The following is a 24,351-nucleotide window of genomic DNA, read 5'->3' on the forward strand; positions in this document are numbered from 1 at the left end:
TTTATTTTTTTCTTCTAACCCTTATTGTAAGATTTGGAAGAATTTACCATTGGGTACAGCTGCCTTGCAAAAACAGAGATAGAGAAAAGAACAGAATGCTGGACTTGGAGGTAAAAAAGACTTGTATTCAAATGATTCCTCAGATATTGCTTTGCTATGTGACACAGGACAAATCACTTAACCTCTCATAGTCTTGATTTCCTCATCAGTAAAATGGGGTTATTGTGAGGATCAAATGAGGTAAAATCTGCAAAATGCTTTGTAAGCCTTAAAGCATATACAAATCCTTTATATTATTGTTGTTGATGTTGTTATTGCAAGATTAGTAATGTCTTTGCCTCTTCAAATTGTGGATGGAGAAAATAGAGTATGGTAGGGTTAAATATTCTATTCAAATAAGTTTGTTCCCTGTGGGCCACAAATAGGTATCCCAAAAGGCTGCCATGTGCTATTCACAATAACTCACCAAAAGGACTTGTCCTTTAAAAAAATCAGTGACCTGGTCAAAAGCATAGATGCCAAATATCAAATTTTCCAATGACACTAATCTGGGAGGAATAACTAACATAGAAGATGACAGTCAGTGTCCAAAAAGATCTTGACAGGCTAAAATACTGGGTTTCATCTAATAGAATGAAACTTAATATGGATAAATATAAAGTTTTAACATTCTGGTTTAAGAAATCAATTTTACAAGTATAAGATAGTCAACTAGCATTTATTAAATCCCTACTATGCACCAGGCACTGTGCTAAGTGCTGGGTATCCAAAAATAAAGGCAAATGATAGTCCTTGCCCTTAAGGAGATCAAGTCTAATGGGGGAGACAATATGTAAATAACTATGTACAAATAAACTATCATCTATAGGATAAATTAAAGATAATCAATAGAGTGAAGGCATTAACATTAAGGGGCATCAGGAAAGATTTCTCATAGAAAATGGGATTTTAGCTGGGACTTGAAGGAATCAAGGAAAACCAAGAGGTGTAGATGAGGAGGGAGAACATTGCAGGCATAGCAGCCAGCCAACAAAAATGCCAAGAGTCAGGGTGTCTTCTTTGAGGAATAGCAAGGAGGCAAGTATTACTAAGCTGCAGAGTATCTCAGGGACAATAATATATAAGCAGATGGGAGAGGTAGAAAGGAGCCCAGTTATGAAGGACTTTGAACACAAAACAGGATTTTATATTTGATCCTATTGGTAATAGAGAACCACAGAAGTATATTGAGTAGGGAAGCGATATGGTTGGACCTGTCTTTTAGAAAAATCATTTTGATGAGTGAAGAGGATGTTCTCAAGAAGAGACTTGTTTATTGAATGGGTGGGCATGACATGAAAGAGGAGGCATGACTTGATAGATATTTATCTTTAAAAATATTTAGGGTTTCTAGTGGCCTCCAAGCTCCCTATCATTCAACAGTTTGATATGGAAGCCAAGAAAGTTGGGGTCCATGATTTTATACAAAGATAGACACAACTTCGAGGATTAGGAAGACAATAGACTGTACTCTTCCCTAGGTCAGAGCACATCAAGAGAACTCTAGGTACTGAAGATTAGGAAAGAAATTGGTAAATTGTAGAATGGGCCAAATAGGGTCATGGGAATGGTGAAGTAACTTGAGCTCATGTAATAAGAAGATCATTTGAAATAAATGAGGGGGCAGCTAGGTGGTGCAGTGCATAAAGCACCTTCATTGCCCCATGCAAAAAATAAATTAAGATATTTGGCTTTATGAGGAGAAGGCTCTGGGTGAACATGACAATTATCTTTTTTGGGAGGGGGGACAGGGCAATGAGGGTTAAGTGACTTGCCCAGGGTCACACAGTTAGTAAGTGTCATGTGTCTGAGGCCAGATTTTAACTCAGGTCTTCCTGAATCCAGGACTGGTGCTTTATGCACTGTGCCACCCAGCTGCCCCAATAAGTACCTATTGTAATTGTTATTTATTAGTTTTCAGTGATGTCCAACTCTTCAGAATCCCATTTGGGGTTTTCTTGGCAAAAATACTGGAGTGGTTTGCAATTTCCTTTGGTAGCTTATTTTACAGATGAGGAAACTGAGGCAAAAAGAGTTAGGTGACTTTTCTAGGGTCATACAGCTAATAAGTGCCTGAGGCAGGATTTGAACTCAGCAAGATGAGTCTTTCTGACTCCAGGCCTGACACTCTAACCACTATACCACCTAGCTATCCCAAACTATTTTAAAAGTTGTTTTGTGGAAAGAGGATTATACTTGTTCTGTCTGGCTGCAGAAGGAAGAACTAGGGATAATAAATGGAAGTAGCAAAGGAGCAAATTTAGACTTGATGGAAGAAGAAAAAACTTGCTAAGAATCAGAGCTATTTAAATGTATATTGGGTTGTTTCAAACTTCAAAAGGTGATGGGATCCCCTTTATTGGTGGGTCCAAGTAAAGTTCAGGCTGCAATTTGCTAAATGTGTTGCAATTAGGTTTCTTAATAGGGTATGAGTTGACGTAGATTGGCATTGAGATGCCTTCCAAGTATGGAATTCTTTGATTTCATGTGAGTGTATGAAACTATAGGCAGCTAGCTTGGTGCAGTGGATAGAGTGTTGTGCCTGGAGTCTGGAAAACCGAAGTTCAAATCCTGCCTCAGACACTTACCAGTTGTAGAACCCTAGACAAGTCACTTAACCCCTGTCTGCTTCAGTTTCCTTAACTGTAAAATGAGAATTATAATAGTATCTATCTTCCAGGGTTGTATTGAGCATAAAACAACATATTTGTAGTACTTGGCATACAGTGGGTGCCATATAAATGCTGTTTTTCTTCTTAAATCCAACTGTGCATATTCTACTTCTCACCTGGATTATTCCAAGAGATTCTTGATTGGTCTTTCTGATTTGTTTCTCTCCACTCAAGTCCAATCTATATCCTGCCACCAAAGTAATTTTCCTTAAGCACAGATCTATCTTTGTCACCCCTACTTGATTATCTTAGGAACAAAAATAAACTCTGTTTAGCTTTCAAAGTCTTACCCAATCTGTGCATGACCTACCTTTGCAGGCTCAGTGGATTTCACTCCCCTTCCTGCACTCTGAGAGCCAAATAAATTGACCTTGTCTCTGTGTCTTACACTCAATAGCCCATTTCCCATCTCTGTGCCTTTTTACTAGTTGTCTCTCATGCCTGGAATGCACTCTTTCTACCACCACCTCATTGAGCTCTCTTCCCTTAAGATGCTGCTCAGTCTCCATCTTCTCCATGAAGCCTTTCAAGGTGTTCCAAATACTAATGCTCTCTCTCTTAAACTACCTTGTATTAACCCTTTGGGGATATATTTACATGTATTCACTTTCTTCTTCTTCTTCTTCTTCTTCTTCTTCTTCTTCTTCTTCTTCTTCTTCTTCCTGTTCTTGTTGTTGTTGTTCTACTTCTTCTTACTCTTCTTGTCTTCCTCCTCCCCCCTCCCTAATTGTTTCTTTTTCTAATATACTCATCTCCCTCATTATAATGTAAACTTGCACATATGGATTATTTTATTCTTTGTATCTCTGGTACAGTGTCTAGACCACAGTTAGTATTAAAAAAGTGCCAAATGATTGACAGATTGATTGAATGCTTCTTTTAATGCTGGAGATATTTGAGGGAAAAAAAGCCTCATTGATGACCCAGGTTTAAAGGGTAAATAGAGGATTACAGGGGAAATTATTATACTATATACTCTGTTAATTTATTGAGCAACTCTAAAATACAGCTAGATGATGTCATGGTGCACAGAACACAGGGCCTGGAGTTAGGAAGACTCATCTTTTTTAATTCAAATCCAGTTGCAGACATTTGCCAACTTTGTGACCCTGGGCAAGTCATTTAAGCCTGTATGCCTCAGTTTCCTCATCTGTAAATTTATCTACAGAAGAAAATAGCAACCCCCTGTAGATTCTTTATCAAGAAAACCCCAAATGGAGTCACAAAGTGTTGGACATGATTGATTGAAATGACTGAATAACAACCAACAAAAGTGCATTAGCCAGTGAAGTCAGATTACTCAAGGATGAAACAAGATAGCTGCCTACTATATCTATACTTCAGATGTGGCAACTTTGACTTGGACTCTGTCTACATGATGCCTAAACAATGGGTTGAAGAATGGGGGAAAAACCAACCTGTCAATCTTCCCATATGTTTATTCAAATGGTTTCTGTTTCCACTGAATTGACATTGTTGTCTTGACAACGGCTCAGATGTGTGACTGTAAAATCATGGGATTGATTTTTTTTTAAACAGACAGACCAGAATTTAGGATTGCCATCCTTTTAGAAAGGAGTCATTTTAGGAGGTGACTCATTTTCTCCAATGGTGCTGACTTTGATAAAAAAAAAAAAACATAGTTCTGGAGTTCATCTTTGGGACTGGCTTCACAGGAAAGGCATGTTCTTGTGAATGATCCTTCTCAATAATGGCAAATCTCTGTCTCTTGTTTCTGAGAAGGAGAAATAGCCTAGTCTGAGGGGTTGTCTAATCAAGCTTGAGACAATAGTAAAATCTGGTCAATGAGATGCTTATCTTGGGGTTAAGAAAGAGTTGCAAGTATAAAGTAATGACATCAGTGTTCTTATGTAGCCCCTAAATGCTTCTATAGGGAATTCCAGATCATTTCTCAATTTGGGGTCAGAGAGTCTGGGTTCAAATCCTGCTTTTGCCACTTAAAAGTTATGTGACCTTGGGCAAGTCACTTAATCTTTATGGACCTTAGTTTCTTCATTTGTAAAATAATTGGGTTGGCTTAGATGACCTTTGAATTTATGATCATCTTATCCTTTAGATACAGTCCCCCAGAGGATTTATCCTGGTTGCCCCATGAGTTAGGAGAGAAGGCAAAGCCCCACTTGTATTGCTAGTAGTTATAAGACTAGGGAAGAGGAAGAAGTAAGAGAAGGGATGAAATGGATTTCTTCCTTTTCCCACAGTCAATAATCTCAAACATACTGGGGATTACTTACCTTTTTTTGTTTGTTTGTTTTTGTTTTTTGCAGGGCAATGAGGGTTAAGTGACTTGCCTAAGGTCACATAGCTAGTAAGTGTCTAGTATCTGAGATTAGATTTGAACTCAGGTCCTCCTGAGTCCAGGGGTGGTACTTTATCCCCTGCGCCACCTAGCTGACCCCGGGTATTATTTATCAATGAAACCAATAATCAGAGGGGGAGATAAAAAAACAAAACACACTGAACCTATAATGTGGCCTCTATAAAAAGATAATAATTGGAGGTAGGGGAAGGACAGCAGTTTTCTCTGCTTCAGAAGGAAGGGGAAAGGATAGAGTAAGAGGCAGAGAAAGCCATCCCTTTCTCCCTCTCAACATCTCCTAATCCTGTCAGATTTCCTTGTATAAAATAGGATGTGGTAAGGTTAACATGTGTATGGTTATCAGCACTTTCCAGTCCTGTGTCATTATTGTCTTCCTGTTGTGAACCACAAAGCTTTTGGTGGAGCAATGTTCCCAGGAGTAGCTGCAAGTGACTTTTTATTTCATTGACATGCTCTATAAGCACTTTGAGAAGTAACATGATTTAGTGGAGCCTCTGACTATAACATCAGAGAATCTAGATCTAAATTCTAGTTCTGCTAATACTTTTATGACCCAGAGATGGGAATTGTATCTTCCCAAACTTCAGTTTCCCTTTCTGTAAAATAAGGGATTGGACAAAATCAAGGGTTTTCAACCTATTTTAATGTCATGGACTCTTTGGTATTCTGGTGAAATCTATGTACCTCTTCTCAGAATAATGTTGCTTTTTAAAAAATTTATAAAATAAACCATGTAGGATTTCAATGAAAACCAATTACTTTGAAATATAGTTATCAAAATATATTTTTTAAAAGTTTTTGGATTCAGGTTAAGAGCACCTGGACTACATTCTCTCTAATGATCTAATCCAAGGCTATACCAAAGGTTATAAGTGTGGTAATGGGAGAGAGGGGTAGACCAGGGAGAAGGGGGAATGTGGGGGATTAGAAGGTAATAGGGACAGCTTTGGGTCATGTCAGATTTGAAAGAATTCTTATAGGTCTTCTAGTCCAACCCACTCATTTTATAGATGAAGATACTAGGCCCAGAAGGGTTAAATAAATACTCAAGGTCACACAGAAGAGCTGGGATTTGAACCCCAAACTTAATGTTCTTTTTACTGCACCCTATGTATTTATGTAAGGCTGTGTGTGTGTGTGTGTGTATGTATTTGTATTTGGGAATATTGATTATAAGAAGAGAGGTCTATAGGCTCATTTATAAATTTACAAGTCTTTAAGGCCATCCATATATACTGATTGCCATTTTATAGGTATAGACTTTCCTTGTTGAAGTCTCTTATAGACACTCATGCTTGGTTGCTATTCAGATATATCCTCTAGGTCCATCCCATTAGGTAAAGAGGAAGTAAGGAATTCTATTTCTACCCCAATAATCCTTGAAGTAGTTGTTTTGGTTGTTTTTTAAAAAATGTATAAATGCAATTCTGCACTACTGGACTGCCACCTAGAGGCAGGAGGACATAAGAAGCAACTTAATAAAGATAGCTGACTAAGCAGAGGACTATATTTTTGTCATGCATTTTGACCCTGGGGAGGTTTGCAGTTTTGGATGAGTATTTCTTGGGCTGTTTTTATGATTCAGCAAATTCCTGTTCTTGAATTGCCCACCCCTCTATAGGACCAAGAATGAATTTGAGGGTAAAGTCTGGGATACTTGGTAGCAAGCCCTAAGCCTAGGGCTAGAATCAAAAGGGTTATAGAATCAGAGTTAGAAGAGACCATAAAGGTCATCTAATTTACCCTCTCACTTATAGATAAGGAAAATGAACCTCAGGGTGATGAAGAGCAACTGAGGCAACATGGTATCATGGGGGGAATGTTGTATTTAGAGTCAATGGAATTGGGTTCTTATCATTTGTATGACATTGGGCAAATCACTTCTCTCTGAGCTTTAGTTTTCTTATCTGTAAGGTAAGGGGATTGGACTAGATGACCTCCAAATGACCTCACAAAGTGCTATGATGAAGGTCACTAGATCTCTCAACCTCTCTGTACCTCAGTTTGTACTGCTATGAAATGGAGACATAATTATATTCCACTGTTATAGTTTCAAATTGCTTTTAGACCTTCAGATGAAGGATGCTAAATGTTGTAGGCATCTTCCACACTCATAATATGCCTCTGTATCTTCCAGGAAACCATTTATTGAAAGTATTTGCTTATCTGGTTTTGGTGGCAAGCCATGGTTTTTCTCGTGGGCATGATCACTCTATTGAGCTGAAGCAGTTTTGTCCCCATCTGAACTTCTTATAGAAAGTGAATTGAAAATCCTAGAGAACAGATTGCCTTCCTCCATCCTGACCTTGTCCTAATTGGAACACCTTTGTGCAAAGAACAGAGCCAAGGGAAACAACACTGTTAGATTCTAGAAAACGGGAAAAAGAGGGAAGCTGGGATTGTCAAGTAACCAGTGGCACCACAAATTTCATTTTCCATTGTGTTTGTGAAATAATTGGGAGTCTCTTTTTGCCATGATGATACTTTAAACATTTTTTTCTGGGTTCCTAAGATCATAGATTTAGGGTTAGAAGAGACTTTAGCATCATGGAACCCAAACCCTTCATTTTTACATATGAGAGACCTGAAGCTCGCCAGGTTAAGTGACTTACCCAAAGTCACACAGCTAGTGTTTGAGGGACAATTTAAATGTAGATCTGTCAGGCTCTGAGTCCAGTGTTCTTTCCATTAAACTAGTTTGTGTGGCCTAATGGAGACAAAGAGCTCATGCAACTTCTTATCAGTTTAATCAGCATGTGATCACATCATTAGGGACTATCCCATAGGGGGTCAAAGAAGACAGGAGGTTTCTTATGCCTGTATTTTGGCTAGTATTGGTGCTGAAGATTTGCCCGCTCCCCCTTTTAATGAGGTTTAAATGTTCACGAGAGGCTTGGGGGTGGGGGGAGTGTCTCACTATTTTCATGGAAAGTGCAGAAATCTCTGCAGAGTCCAGGTAAGTAGGTCTAATGTTTCATCCAGCCCACTGCAGAGATGGCAGTAGCAACATCTGGATGAATAGTCTCCTTGTTTCTTCACACAGAATGCTGCTCAGTCTGCATTCTCAGTATTCAGACCCATTGATTCTCCATCCAAGCCCTCCCTTGTTGGTTCATTGGGATAGACATTACTGCAGAATAAATTCCACAGTGACAAAAATGTCCCCTCGCCAACTTTTTTTTTGTTTAATTCCACCTTCACAAGTCCAATTCTTTAAATCTTCTGGTTCCCTCAAGAGAGCAGTAAGCTCTTCTTGAAAATGTCATTCTCTTAGACCCAGATCCCACCAAAACCAATTCCTCAGGTTTCTGGACAAAGTAGGGGAGGGTTATAGATTCACCAAAAACAAGAGATGAGCTTCTTAATACAAGGGCTGTCCTATATGCCTAGTGTGAGGAGGCTCTTGGGGTGGAAAATGCCTGAAATTTGGGAATAAACAAATGGTTTCCAAATTATTCACCCTGTACAGATCTTTAACCTTTGGAGTCAAGTGAACCAGTGTTACCTGCAGTTAACCCTTTGGAGTACTGAAGTGATGAAGGTATATTGAACAACAACCCTTTGGTCATTGTTTCATTTTCATCTTTGTATGCCCAATGCCTAACATGGTACCTGATTTCTTGACACTTTTGTTTTCTGGTGAGATGGAGGACCACCATACTTTACCATCCTCTATGCCTTTATGCACTGCAGACCCCTGGTACTCTCATATGACCTGAAGATATCATCTAACTGCCTTTCAAATCTGCTAAATCTTTAGGGTTTCAGGACCTTTTTAATCTACTCTACAGCTAAGCTTTCTTTTAAAAGTTGTCTTTTCCAATCAAATTGTGAGCTCACTGAGAGGAGGGACTGTTTCCACTTTTTTGATTTGTATCCCCAGAGTTTAGCACATAGTAAGTGCTTAACAAATGGCTGTTAATTCATGAATTCAATGGAGAAAACATTAAAATGTGATTCTAAGCCAGTGTGGACATTAAATGTCACAGAGTGTTTACAGTCACATAAAGGCTTCTAGTCGGGCTTGACTCATTCCAGTGGAGCCATGGGTCACACACATAACTGTTTACAAATAATATACTTCTTGGGCAGTCCCAGTTGGTTCTCTGGTGTTTGCTTTGTGGAATAGTAAAGTAATAGCTGACATTTAGATAATTTATTAAGGTTTGCCAAGCACTTTGCAGGCATTATCTCAGGTGGTCCTCACAACCATGTGAGGTAGGTGTTGTTATTCTTTTTTTTTACATATGAGAAAACTGAGGCACATAAAGATTAAATCATGTAGCCAGGGTGGTTATACAGGTAGTTTGAAGCAAGACTGAAATCCAGGACTTTTTTGTCTGTTTGTTTTGAGTCTGGGTCTACCTGTCTTGCCTAGGCTGAAAGTGCAGAGGTGGCCAATGGGACTGATCCCACTGCTAATTGACTTGGAAGGTTTGACTTGCCTCTGTTTCCAGTCTAGGATGGTTGGCTCCTCTCTAGGTAGCCTTGTGGCCCTTGGGTCCCAGGAACTCACCATATCAGAAATAAACTTAATGCAAACCCAACTGACTTAGTTCACTACAAATCCCATCCTTGATTGTTCCACCAGGCTCAACCTCTCCCATAGCAGCCTGCCCCAGGTCTAGATTTTTCTAATATCAAGTCTAGCACTCCATCTTGTGATGGATGACTAATTAGACCCCTATTTTGTTCCAGTATTAATTAGTTTAGTGTGATTCTATAGGGGAGGTGATTATTAGCAATTAATATTATACTCATCTACTCACATATATTTTAGTCAGTCTAGTTTTTCTTATTATTTGAATTACAAGCTCTAAGTTCACCTGCTTGTTATGAAGTTCACTTGCTTAATCACAGTAAGTTAACCAGAGGACCTCCACCCTTTCTTCCTACTGAGTAGGGGACCAAGCCCAGTGTGGCAGAGATGACTCAATGATATGGAAAATCCCCTCCCGCTATTTTTGTTGCTTCTCCACCCTTCATCACCCCTCTATTGCCCAACACAGGGAGATAGCCATGAGTACTTGGTCCACAAATGACCCTGTTTGCCAGTCAGTGGTATGCCTGTCTACTGGCCCATTGGCCCATGTGGATGCTTTGACATCATGACCATTGACTCAGCCCATAAGTCTACCTGTCAGCTCAGGAGGCTGTTCTGAAAGGTCAAGACATAGGTTTATTAACAAATGAGAATCTGTATTTTATGTAGACCCTTCTGGAGGATGGAGGTAAGGATCTATCAACCGGTGAGACTCTATTTTACTTTGCCTCTTCTGTATTGTTTAGGTATCAAGCACTATAAAACTAAGGCCCTGAAGGAAGTGGGGGCAACTCAGATTGTGAGGAAGATCTGGGCCCTATTCATTAAAGGTGGCCAGGTCCCTTTTAAAAAGTAGTTACTGGGGGGCAGCTAGGTGGCACAGTGGATAAAGCACCATCCCTGGCTTCAGGAGGATCTGAGTTCAAATCTGACCTCAGACACTTGACACTTACTAGCTGTGCGACCTTCGACAAGTCACTTAACCCTCAGTGCCCCACAAAAAAGTGGTTATTGTCTTGGAGCTTTGCCTCATTGCAGATTAGACATTTTGGGGCCCACAATCTACTGTACCACACTGCTACAACAAAAGAAATTATAGGAATACCATGGGAATGGAACAAAAAAGACCAGGCTTTGAATCCTGGCCCTGTTTCTCACTGCCTGTGTGATGTTGGCCCAGATACTTAGCTCTACTGAGTTTTCTATATCTCCAAAATGAGGGGCTTGACTTGGATGACCTCTGTGGGTCTTGTTCAGCCCTAAATTTATGATCCCAAGAAGAGCTCATATGGTACAGGGATATATCAGCACGTGTACTTACAGATTCACACAGAGATTCTCTTCTCTCCCACACATCCCTTTCCTTCTACTATCACTTTGTGAAATCATCAAGAGCATTTGAAGCTCTGGATAAATTATTAGGTGGAAATTCCTTCTCTGCAAGAATAAATGTGTACTATTTTAAAGCAACCCCTGATGCCCAGCTTGGCAAATAGTTCTCCGCCTCATGTGTCAAGCCTGCTATTGGCAAAGGATTTGCACATGAAAATGAATTAAGGATTTCAAAGTCAGGCCTTCCCTATTTTCTTCATCTATAAAACAAGTGGCTGAGTTGCGCTAGGTGAGTTCTAATATCCCTTCCAGTGTTCGAGAAGAGCTTTTAAGGGCCTTCCTTGGCTTTAAGTTGAGAGACATTTTAGTAGCCTTAGTGGTGTCCCTGCCCTGAGTTTTACTTACAGTGTGGACTCTCTCTGGCCCCTGTCTTCAGGAGGAGTCTTGCAATAGGCACGTTGTTGGTCATGATGGCAATGTCCAAGGGCGTCAATCCCTCACTGTTGGGTGTGTTTAAGTCTAGCTCTTCAACGGTATACTGATACAGAAGGATCTGCACGGCATCCATGTCCTGCTGCTCCACAGCCTCAAACATTGCTTCATTGCCCTGGAAGTTCTAAAGGGGGATAAAAACACAAGGAAAGTCAGCAAGAGAAGAGAGCTGCCTTTGGAGTCAGAGGACCTCAATTTGAATCTTAGTTCTATAGCTGACTCTACCTGTGTGAACTTGGACAAGTTCCTAGGCTTCTCTGGGCCTTACCTTCCTCATCTGTAAAGTGGGTTGGTTCCATTAGATAAATAATCATTATAATTTTTTTTGCAGGGCAATGAGGGTTAAGTGACTTGCCCAGGGTCACACAGCTAGTAAGTGTCAAGTGTCTGAGGCCAAATTTGAACTCAGGTCCTCCTGAATCCAGGTCTGGTGCTTTATCCACTGAGCCACTTAGCTGTCCCCCCATTAGGTAAATTCTAATGCCCCTTCCAATGTCAACCTAAGATCCTAAGTTATCACAGTTCCTTAGGCTAGTGAATCTTTGTGGCATTATTGTTGTTGTCGTCCAATATAACCTAACAAAGCTAAGTGAATTGCCCAGGGTTACACAGGCAACATGTGATAAAAAGTGCTTCAAGGGCAGGTCTCTCAAAATCTTTTGACAGAACACACTGTCCTTCATGCAATACTTTAAGGTTTGTGAGACATCCTTTCTCATACATTCTCTCATTTTAGCTGTACAACACTTCTGTTGTGGTAGGGACTATAGTTAGTTGATAAGAGTTTATTGAGTGCTTACTATGTATCAGGTGCTGTTTTAAGTGCTGAAAATGCAAAGAAAGTTTGGTTCTGACCCTTAGAAACTCGACATTCAAACCACTATGTACATATAAGATATATACAATGTAAATGGGTAATAAAGTCAGGGGAAAGGTAGTAGCCGTTGGGGAGGGGAAAGGGGGAGTCGGGAAAGCTATTTACAGAAGGTGGGATGAGTCCTCAAAGAAGCTGGGGAAGACAAGGAGGTAGAGATTAGAGACAGAAGCTCAGGGAGGTTCAGGGAGGCTCAGTGGCTTGGCTGTGGTCTTATACATGGCAAATGTCAGATGCAAAATTTAACTTAGATCTTCCTTGCAACCAGTCTATTCCTCTGTCTACTCAACTGTCTGCATCTTAGCTGGATCATTAGGCAACTGCTCTACTGTGTGTGGCAAGACCATCTCAATGACCACATTTCCCCCCGGAATTGTCTGGAATGGGATTCAACTGTGATACATTAAAGATTCTTAAAGTAAATACTTTTATGCCCACTGTTACATTGCTATCTCTCCATCATCAAATAAAAGGCATTGACTGCTGGATCAATCTGTTCAGTAGAGCCTTGATAACTTGATAATAAAGTACCATGTAGTGAGTCTATATGACAAGACATAATATGACCCAGGTAATTGGCAGGCAGGTAATGAAAAGCTGGGAGCCCAAAGTGCATTTACACAGAGAAACAATATTATATGGTAGGCGGATTCCCAGGCCAGCCAACATAAATTAATTTAATCCATTATGTAAATCAAATATGGTAGCTAGGTGCCATGGTGGATAAAATGCTGGCCCTGGAGTCAGGAATTCCTGAGTTCAAATCTGGCTTCAGACATTTCCTAGCTATGTGACCCTGGGCAAGTCACTTAACTTTGTTTGCCTCAGTTTCCTCATCTATAAAATCAGCTGGAGAAGGAAATGGCAAACCACTCTAGCATCTTTGCCAAGGAAACCCCAAATGCAGTTGAGTTGGATGTGATTGAAAATCACCCAACAACAAAATTAAATGCATAGTTGCAGAACTAGCCTTCAGTTGTGAAACAACCTTGATACCCCAAATTCTGAGAGCTATTGGATCCCAAATCTTTAAAGTGTCATAGATCTAAAACTGGAAGGAACCCCAGAGGTCATCTGACCCAATACCCTCTTTTCATAGTTGCGGTTATTGAGGCCAAAAGATGTTAAATGTGTTACCCAAGGTCATTCAGGTAGTAGTGGTAGAGAGCTTTCAAACCCAGGTGTCCTTCTGATTCTAGATCTAACACTCTTTCTCCTATACCATACAGTGCCTCCAAATCATGAGGGGGAATACATCATACTTGGGGATAGCTCTTGAAACAGTGGCAGAGTAGATCTCTGATAACAGGATTAGGTGGCAGTGGCTGTCTGATTGGGTAGCCCATGAGTTTACTGTTATCAATCAATCAATCAAAAAGTATTTCTAAATTGACCATTATATACAAATACTGTGCTAGGTTCTATAACGATTGGAATGACGCCACCTGCTGGAGACTTACTGTAGAAGAGCTCTGCCCATGAGGTGAAGATCTTTGAGGGCAAGACCATGTGTCTTTTCTTTGGCGTCAGGAAGTGACGTTTGCTTGTGGGAGGAAGAATGGGGAGCAAGGTGCTCTGACTCCCTCTCTTTCCTGTGGACGCTGGCATAGATCGGAGCTAGAAATGTGCTCTCCCTTTAATAGATAGATGAATGTAGGCCTTTCTCTCTTTACCAAATTCTTAATTCATTCATAAATGCTTAAAAGTCTAACTCTTGCTAAAGCTTATAATTTATTGGCGACCACTCATTAGATGTTTTAGACAGACTAGCTAGAATTTTAGCCTTTAACAGTTCTAAGGATACAAATCTAATAGGTGAAGCAACCCCTGTTCACTAGGACCTTATATTTTAATGCGGAAGACAAGTATATGTGTAAATATATAGAGAATAAATATACAGGGAATAAATGCAAATAGATACAAAGTAGGTAACTGCAGGCTTATTTGAAGGGAAGGGCGCTATCCATTGAGGGGATAAGGAAAAGCTTCATTTTGGTGTTCTTGAAGGAAGAGAGGGATTTTGTGAAGCAGGGGAAAGGAGGAAATACATTCCAGGCATAGGGTACCACCACTGTAAAGACATGGAAATGGGAGATGCAGCCTTATGTGTGAAGAACAGAAAGAACAGCTTCAATTTCCTTTTCTGAAAATTGAGGGCTTAGAATAGCTCTAGAGGGTCTTCCCACTAGATGGTGGTGGTGGTGGGGTATCTTCCAGCTCTAGAGCTATAATCCTAGGAAAGGAGGGACATAGGGTATTAAGTAGCACATAGTTTGGCTGGATTGAAGATGGTGGGAGGGGAAATAATCCTCAGTGGGGATGGAAAGCTTGAAGGCAGGTTGTGAGGGACCCGAAAAGCTAAACAGAGGCATTAGAAGCATTAGAAAGCCACAGGAAGTGCTTGAGTCAAGGAGTGACATGGTCATATCTGTGCTTATGGAAAATTACTTTGGCAATAGCAAGAAGGATGAACTGGAGTAATGAGAAACTTGAAACAGGGAGACCAGTTAGGTGGAGGTTGTTGCAATAGTATCTGAGGGACAATGAGCCTCTAGTCCAAGATGATTCCTGTGTGAGTTGAGAGAAGGGGTTGGATATGAGTGATATTATAGAGGAAAGAATAGCATCTGTTTGGACAATATTGTTCCCTGAAAGTTCTTGGAGGATTTGTTTTTCAATTCAACAAGAATTAGGCACTTATTATTTATAGGGCACAGTGTAGTGCTGAGGACACAGAAACAGAAACAAAAGCAATCCCTGTCCTCAAAGAGGATACATGCTACTGAAAGAAATATTATGTATACAGATAGGTAACTATTTTTTAGTTTTATTTATTTTATTTTTAGTTTGTGGAATAAAACAAGCATTTCTACAATATAGTATAATAAAAAAAGATGATTTCACATGAAACTGCAAATCAAAAAAAGGAAATTATAAATAGCTAAGTATGACATATGTATAAACTAATTTCATATGGAGAAGAAAATATTAAACTTTGGGGGATGAGAGTAGGCCTCATGGAAGACTTGGCACTTGAGCTGAGCTTTGAATGAAGCTAGGAATTTAAGAGGCAAAAGCCAGAATAGAGAACATTCCAAACAGGGAAATAGCCTATGAAAAGGGGTGGAGGTAGCAAACAACAAATAGGGTCAGTTTGATTGGAATCCAGAGTGCATGAGGAGGAGTAATTAAACTGAATGGTTGGATACTAATTGTAAAGGGCCTTAAATGTACAATAGAGGGGTTTGTATTTTATTAGGCAACTATGTGGTCTGTTGGGCAAAGCATTGGAATTGAGGTCAGAAAGACTTAAGTTCAAATCCTGTAGCAGTCACTTACAAGTTGTGTGACCTTGGACAAGCCCCTTAACTTCTGTCTGTCTCAGTTTTCTCATCTCTAAAATGGGAATAATAATACTACCTGCCTCCAAGGATTATTGTGGGGATCAATTGAGATGATATTTGTAAAGTGCTTAGTATAGTGCTTGGCACATAGTAGGTATTATAGAAATATTAGCCATGATGATGATGATGATGATGGTGGTGGTGGGGGCAGGGGCACAATCAGAAAGCTATTTTACTAGTATGGGTGGGAGGTGGTAAGAACCTGAAATAGGTTTGTGGCCTATATGTGAGAAGTAATGGAGGCAGATAGAAGAGACATTGTGGCAATATATCCAACCCAACTTGGCAAAGAATTTGGAAATCTCTCAGATAAATGCTTCCTAGAACTTAGAAGAAAAACAAATCCTAACAGACATCAAATCTCAAAATCAAGCCAATGCCATTTCCAAGAAATGCTCCTTCCTTGACCAATGATGAAACAATGCAGAGAATCACTGGGATCTAGTAGCATGAACAATGGGCTTGCAGTCAGAAGCTACAAGTGCTGGCTTGGTTAGTTGATTAAGTGGTGTGAACTCAGGAAAGTAACCTTTGCTCTCTCAGCCTCATCTTCCTCACCTGCATAATGGGAACGATGACACTTGGACCCTCAGTGGAATTGTTTTGCAGCTTTGAGGAACTTTTGTTGATGAGTCATTTTTGTCTCTTTGTGACCCCATTTTGAGTCATGGAGTTGGATGTGACCAAAACATCTGAGTGCATCAAACTGTATGTTTATTTATTTTGTTAAGTATCTCCCAATCATATTTTAATCTGGTTCCAGCTTGGATAGGCCAGGTATTTGACACTTCCAGAGTAGATGACCTCTCAGGTCCCTTCTAAATGTACAAGCCTAATATCTATCTTTCTGTCCTGGTGGGGCAGAGTAACATGGCAGATTCAAATTCAAAAGAGAACAGCCAAGATAGTTACCTCAGGTAATATTTATTTTTTTGTCTCATTAAAAATCTCTTCTCCCCTGATTGCAACAGGGTGAGAATATGTTTGATGTGAAATTGAAGTGTGAGGAAGAAAAAAAACCCAATGAGCAGGTGTGAAAATGTTTTGATGATGGGGAACTAAGGAATAAAGTTTCTTTGGAAGGACCAAAGGCTTGCTCTGATGCCTCCTTATGGCTGGAGGTCACGTTGCATTCTTGAAGCCTCTGCCAACAGAGCATAATCTGGAAAACCTCCAAATTCAGCTGGACAACAGACTGTTGTCAGCTGTCTAAGGACCAATCCTGCTACACATTGAGAGAGGCTTATCACCACAAGGTAATGCATTTTTGGCACATCCTGACCCACAAAACAGATAAAACCAGAAATTGAACCTTAGTCTGGGCTGATTCCCTTCTATTTCTGTGGGGTATTGGGAGAGTATTTGCGATATGCTAGAAAAGGCATTGAACTAGGAGCACTGATATTACAGACATGTGATGGGAATTCAAATCCTGTTTCTTTTGCTTGTTTCTCGTGTCACCTCAGAGAAACCTCTTTTCTTCCTTAGGCTTCAATTTCCTTATCGGCAAAATGAGAGAGGTTGGAATTGACCACTTCTAAGGTCCCTTTCAGTTTTAGAGCTATTATTCCATGAAGGAATGAGTGTTGGTGGGTAGGTTTTGGGGAGGGAGTCACAGGGTGTTAAGAAGCCTACAGTTTGTAGACAATTTATAAATATCAATCAAAAAGTCAATTCTCATTTTTCCACTAAAGGTCTACTACTCAAACACCTTTTTTTGTGGCACAGAAATGATGAGGTACTCAAAGTATAAATAATGAGAGCAACCACACTGGCAGGCCCTTCCTACCAAACTGGAATGACTTTTAGAATGGCCCAGGGATGGCCTGCATGTCATAGTATACCTTGTTCAGTCATGTGTGACCCCATTTGAGGTTTTCTTGGCAGAGATACTGGAGTGGTCTGTCATTTCCTTCTTTAGCTCCTTCTACAAATGGGGAAATTGAGTCAAAAAGAGTTAAGTGGGGGCAGCTAGGTGGCGCAGTGGATGGAGCACCGGCCCTGGATTCAGGAGTACCTGAGTTCAAATCCGGCCTCAGACACTTAACACTTACTAGCTGTGTGACCTTGGGCAAGTCACTTAACCCCAATTGCCTCACTAAAAAAAGAAAAAAAAAAGAAAAAAAAAAGAAAAAAAAAAGAGTTAAGTGATTTCCCCAGAGTCACACAGCTAGAAAGTGTCTGAGGCCAAAATTGTAATCAGGAAGATGAGTCTTCCTGACTTTAGGTCTGGCACTCTATCCACAGCACCACTTAGCAGTTCTCTCAGAGTTACATAGGCATTACATGGAAAAGTCACAATTTCAACTCGTGTCCTTTGACTTAAAATTAGTGTTTTTTTCCTATTGAATCCTTAATTGGATTATTAAAGACAGTTGGTACCATCATTGCCCCATGATCAACTAGTAGATAAGATATTGTCAAGACAGAATTTAATCCATATCTGTAGTCTTGCTCTACATGAGACCAGAAAACTTACAAAAGTTACAGTAAAATGAAAGAACAGTTCAAGAGTTCTCTATATTGTTATCAGTCAAGGAGATGATTCCATCACATTTCAAGAGACAACAAGAAAACTTTCATGAGGTGTTAGGGAATCTTGCCATGCAATTGCAGGTAAAGCAGCAGTAGCAACAGATGCAAAACCAAACCAAACCAAAACAAAAAGATTTATTAAGTCTCTATTTATTATAAGTTCCATGGAAAGGGGGCAGCTAGGTGGCACAGTGGATAAAGTACCAGCCCTGGATCCAGGAGAACCTGAGTTCAAATCCAGCTTCAGACACTTGATACTTACTAGCTGTGTGACCCTGGGCAAGGCACTTAACCCTCGTTGCCCCGCCAAAAAAACCCAAACAAAAAAAAAATTAGTTCCATGGAAAGGATAGGTGATGCAGTGGATAGAGTGCTGGACCTGAAGTCAAGAAGACTCATTTTCTTGAGTTCAAATCTGGCCTCACACAATTATTAGCTAAGATACCCTGGGCAAGTCACTTAACCCTGTTTGCCTTAGTTTCCTCAACTGTATAATGAGATGGAGAAAGAACTGGCAAATCACTTCAGTATCTTTGCCAAGAAAACCCCAAATGGGGTCATGATGAGGTAGATGTGACTAGAAGCAACTGAAAAAAAAAACCAACCAAACAAATATGAGCCCATCACTAGTACTTGGCAGCTAGGAAGTGTAACAAATAAAGTTCTGGGTCTGGAATCAGAAGAGCCAAAATTCAAGTTCTGCCTATGTCACTAACTAGCTGTGTGACTGGGCAAGAAATCTTCTCAGACTCTGTTTCTTCACGTATAAAATGGGGATAATAATAGCACCTAACTCATGGGCTCAGTAAGAGGACTGAATGAGATAAATCCAGCAATTGTCAGTCTTTTGGGTCTTAGGACCCTTTATATTCTAAAAACAATTGAGGATTCCCCAGTGAGTTTTTCGTTCTATAGATTATCTCTATCAATATTTACTGAATTAATAAAGAAAACATCTTAGTATTATCATGAAAATGCTTTTGACCTTGCATATACCCCCCTCCAAAAAAAGGCCTTAGGTACCCAGGGGGTCCATGGACTGACTTTGACAACCACTGATATTTGCAAAGGGCTTTACAAACCTTAAAGTGTTATTATAGTGGTTGTGGTGGTTGTGGTGGTTGTGGTGGTTGTAGTTATTTAGGCCAATCTAAGATTCCATTTAAGAACAGTATGGTGGGTTGCTAAGTGATAGGAATTAAATAGACAAAATGGAAAGAATTCCTGCCTTCAAGGAACTTACATTCAAATGGGATGTGGGGAACATAAAATGCAATGATAGACAAATAGAAAATCCATAAAAAATTAATACAAAGAAATTCCAGGTTAGGATGAGCATTAACAATAAGCAGAGTCAGAAATTCAATGTAAAGGTGAACACAGAAGAAGCTAGTGAATAAATAAATTGGAAAATATCAAGAGATTAAGAGACTAAAGGAGTCAAAACCTTGCAGACTGGTCAGAAGTTTCAGGCCGATAGTTTATGAATACTTTCCTCAAGAAGTCAATTGAGAAAATCTAAACATCATAAAAAAATCAAGTGAACAATATCTTAACAGATAAGGAACAACAGGTTTCTATGTGCAAGATCAGATCATTGGTTAAAGAAAACATTAGAACCATCATTAAATTAGAAGAAAGAACAACTATGAGGAGGTACTTCTTATGTGTAGAGAAAATAGCTGCAATTCAACCTGTTTAAGCAATCTGGTAGCCAGGAAAATACTGGTTTAAATTACAGACTTATTTTAAAAACCTTAAAGAGGGGGATTACAAGTAATAATCTTCACAGCATAGAAATGTGTGAAGCAGCTCAGTGGATACAACACTAGGCCTGGAGTTGGAAAGGCCCAAGTTCAGGTGCAGTCTCAGATCCGTCCTAGCTGTATGACCCTGGGTGAGTCATGTAACTTCTGATTGCCTTTCAAAATGGATCCATTGGTGAAGGAAATGGCGAACCACTCCAGTATTTTTTTTTTGCTAAGAAAACCCCAAATGGGATCACAAAAGGTTGGACATAAGTGAAATGACTGAACAACATCAATAGATATAAGTAGTTGAGGGGAAAATGAGCCTGCAGAAAGCTTGAAGGCAAAACAGATACAAGTACATTTGTAGAAGGAAGCATATAAATGGAAAAAGAACTACTAAGTATTTCTGTGTAGTAAATCTTTTAATGAAAGGTCATAGTGGAATTACATTTGAACTCGACATCTCAAGATCTAATGCACTATATGAAGAAACAACATTAGCAAGTAAGATGATATAGTTGGGTAGAGTGACTAGACCTGATGAAATATTTGTGAAAGAAATCTTTTCCGGAGAAGAAACTCATTGAAAGGCAGCCAGGCACCAGTTTTTGAGATGTCTTAAATAAATAATTTCAGAAGAATGGAAAAGATCACTTTTACCAAAACCAAACCAAACCAAACAAAAACCAAACAACCCCCCCCCCAAAACCAAAAACCCCAACGCTAACAGATGAACAGCCCAAAGAGTTATACTGGTAGAATTACTATATTAAAAGGATCATAGGAAGGTCTCATGCATTGATTAAAATACTTTATGGAAGATTTGCAGCAAGACATATTCAAGAACTGTGTAGAATGAGACAATATAGAAGGGTCACAATCCATACCATTAAAACAAGTACCTGTGTGGATCAGATCATGGAACATTGTTGATGAAGCAGTGTGGTGCTTAAGATTCAAGGGCAGCATGTAAGCACACCAATAGCCCAAGATTTAACTGGGACAGTTTTAATTTTTATGCTCATTTAAAAATCAGTTGCGGGGGCAGCTAGGTGGTGCAGTGGTTAGAGCACCGGCCCTGGAGTCAGGAGTACCTGAGTTCAAATCCGGCCTCAGACACTTAACACACACTTACTAGCTGTGTGACCCTGGGCAAGTCACTTAACCCCAATTGCCTCACTAAAAAAGAAAAAAAAACTAAAAAAAAAATCAGTTGCCCCTTTTGAATGCCTTGCCTTACACAGGGTAGTTGGAACAGGGGGCAGACAAAGATGGAGATTGAGGAATATGTGGCAATGTTGTGCAGCTGCTTGTTTTGACATTGGGGATGGGGGAATTAAAGCAACTTTGGCTTCAGAAACATTTACTGCTGTGAGACATGAGGCATTCAGCTAAATAGGAAAGTATCACTGAAGGTCTCTGCCAAAATTGAGATTCAACTACAATTCAACTATAACCAAATCTTCCCTCAAGATAAATTAGACTTGAGAAAACAAATTGGTTTAAAGCTGAAAGTGCAGTCAGCGTGGGGCTCCAGTGGAAAGAACCCTGGCACTGGTATCTAATGGATTCAAAGCCAGTTTTATGCCCTTAGGCAAATCACTTAACCTATCTGGGCCTCACTTTCCTAATTTGTAAGATGAGGAGGTTGGAACTAGATGGCCTTTAATGTCCCTTCCAGCTTGAAAGATTTGACCCTGTAGTTTTTTTATTTTTTTATTTTTTGTGGGGCAATGAGGGTTAAGTGACTTACCCAGGGTCACACAGCCAGTAAGTGCCAAGTGTCTGAGGCTGGATTTGAACTCAGGTCCTCCTGAATCCAGGGCCAGTTCTCTATCCACTGTACCACCTAGCTGTCCCCTAGTTTTATTTTAAAAATAATTTATTAAGCACCTACTATGTGTCAGGTATTGTGCTAAGTGCTTTCTAAACATTTTTTTCATATGATCCTCGTAACAACTCTAGGGGAGTATCTTCATTTTACATTGGAGTAAAATGAGGCAAACAGAAATTAAATGACTTGCCTAGGGTCACATAGCTAGTAAAGCATTTGAGTCTGAATTTCTTTTTGTTTTTTTGTTTGTTTCTTTTGTTTTTTTGTGGGGCAATGAAGGTTAAGTGACTTGCCCAGGGTCACACAGCTAGAATGTGTAGTGTCTAAGGCTAGATTTGAACCCAGGTCCTCCTGAATCCAGGGCCAGTGCTTTATCCACTGTGCAACCTAGCTGCCCCCTTGAGTCCGAATTTCTACTCAGGTCTTTCTGACACCAGGTCCAGCACTCTATCTCATTTCCCCTAGTTGCCTAATTATTGCATGTTCTTTACATTTCTTGATTTTTCTATTTTTTACCCATGCCATATGCATTATCATTTAGGTTACCAACACATAATTTCCACACCTAGGCATTAGCTTGCTTGTCTGTGCCACATAGCTGATTGGGGCTTTTAACAAATGGTGTCCTCTATGATTGGGTAAATATGGCTTCTTTCAGCAAACCAGTTTAAAATGCCCTTCTTAAACAGTCAAACTAGTGTTTCCAGAGACCTCATAGTGAAATGAAGGCCCAGGGGTAGCTGAAGCATCACCAGATAACAAAAAAGTTGGTAGCTTCTGCCTTTATTTCCTCCACTTGCTTAGCCTTGGGGCTATTGTATGTGTGATTGACAAATGTTATTGCCCAAAGCTAAGGGGACCTATTCTGGAACCTTTAGTATCCCAAGCAAAATAACCAAGAATACCCAACCAAGGATGTAAGCAAGAAATTGCTTACCACAGATGTCTTTCTAAGGCTTAGTCGGTCGGTTCTTGCTCTAAAGTATGCTTCATCAAAGGAAGAATGACTCCCTTTAAGTTTTTCAGAAAGGTTCCGATACAGGCGTTTGGCAGCATTAGGAGAAGATGGAGCACTGTTCTTTTTAGTCTGGGAAAGGTGTAGATTCTGCATTTGCTGGGTCATTTTCACGTGGCTGGTCCTGAGGGGAAGGAAATAAGATAATTTATTATTTTTACCTTTTAAGATTGCAAAGAATATAAAAGAAAACATCTTTCATTTGCTATGTGGTTTTAAAATCAGTCATTATAGTACTACTATCTAATGTTCATTTGGTGATAGTATTTTTAGTAAGTAGATTTACATATACATATACATACACATGTATATGCCGTTTATATTTCTCTATGTGACGGTAACAAGTGATTGGACCCATTTGAGCCCTTTCTTTCTTCTTTCTTCTGAATACTGAAGAATGTTACAATAATTACTGTAACAGCCAGGTCTCTATTAGTGCAAATAATGAATTCCATGAAGTGGGATGTGGATATATTTGAATTTTCATTATCTGAAATTATAATTATGTAGAATATTTTAATTGCTTCTAGTCCATTGTGAATGCAATGTGAATTCAAATAATGCAACTGCTTCACAGGATTCATTATTTGCATTAATTGGTACTGTGGTAAAAAGTTTTAACAGTCGGTTAGATAATGGAGAGATGCCAGTTTTTTTTAGGACCACCCTTTTGGGGAGGAGACCAACAGCATGAGCTACACACACCAGTCTGCCTGCAACGCAGGCCAGATTGCCTGCTGAGCATTCGACTTCCGGGGTGCGAGCTTAAAAGGCAAGGAGAGAACGGAAGTGGGGCCTTTTTTCCTGCTCCGCTGGTCTCCTGGCTGTGCTGCACAGACAGACGCGGACTGGAGTTTGACTCAGCCCGGCTCAGCACGCGCTTGACTCAGTCTCTCGTCCCAAAGGTGGCCTTCCGCTTTTGGTGAGTTTTATACAGAATATAGACTAAGCCTAGACTTAAGACGATTTGTATTATATTTCTACTTTCCTATCCTTCTAATCAACATCACCTTGTGACTACCATACAATAAAAGGTCTATCTAGAAAACCAGAAGCTTCTTCCATTTACTAGTCTGGGAGATAAATTAAGGGAAAGGTTAAGTAGGGTAGATTTATGATCTAATATCCAATTTTAATCTCACAGTACCTAGGCGTACAGCTTAGCTATAGCATTATAACTATGGGTAACTATGTGCCTATATACTGCAACTATGTAATTGTATGTAACTATGTACACATGTAACTATAGCTTTCTGTTGATGTATCAGTTTAGAACCCCAGTCAAAAAAAGGAAATAAGATTAGACCTTGTTCTTTTAGAAGACTGTTATGATCTCTGTTACCCTTTCTAGCTATTCACTAACCATCTTTTTAATAACATCTTTTAGGATTTTGCCAGAAATTAATGTTAAGCTCATTGGCATACTGTTTGCGGTCTCTCTCTGTCTTTCTGCCTCTGTCTGTCTGTATTTTGGTCTTCCTCTCTCTCAATATATCATCTCTTTTTCTACAGTCACCAA

The 24,351-nt window shown here is 39.7% G+C and overlaps 1 protein-coding gene across 1 annotated transcript in view; it reads right to left on the reverse strand.

The window, feature by feature from the left end:
• Positions 1-22,955, reverse strand: part of LOC122752646 (ankyrin repeat and fibronectin type-III domain-containing protein 1-like) — a 173,326-nt gene extending 150,371 nt beyond the window's left edge. The window contains exons 1-2 of the mRNA XM_043999522.1: positions 22,755-22,955; positions 11,333-11,543 (exon numbers count right to left, since the gene is read on the reverse strand). Of these exons, the coding sequence (XP_043855457.1) occupies positions 11,333-11,543; positions 22,755-22,940 (397 nt within the window). The 5' untranslated portion in view covers positions 22,941-22,955. The remainder of the gene's footprint in view (positions 1-11,332; positions 11,544-22,754) is intronic.
• Positions 22,956-24,351: the final 1,396 nt, after the last annotated feature.

Source organism: Dromiciops gliroides, chromosome 4, assembly GCF_019393635.1.
Source record: "Dromiciops gliroides isolate mDroGli1 chromosome 4, mDroGli1.pri, whole genome shotgun sequence".
Lineage (NCBI taxonomy): Eukaryota > Metazoa > Chordata > Mammalia > Microbiotheria > Microbiotheriidae > Dromiciops > Dromiciops gliroides.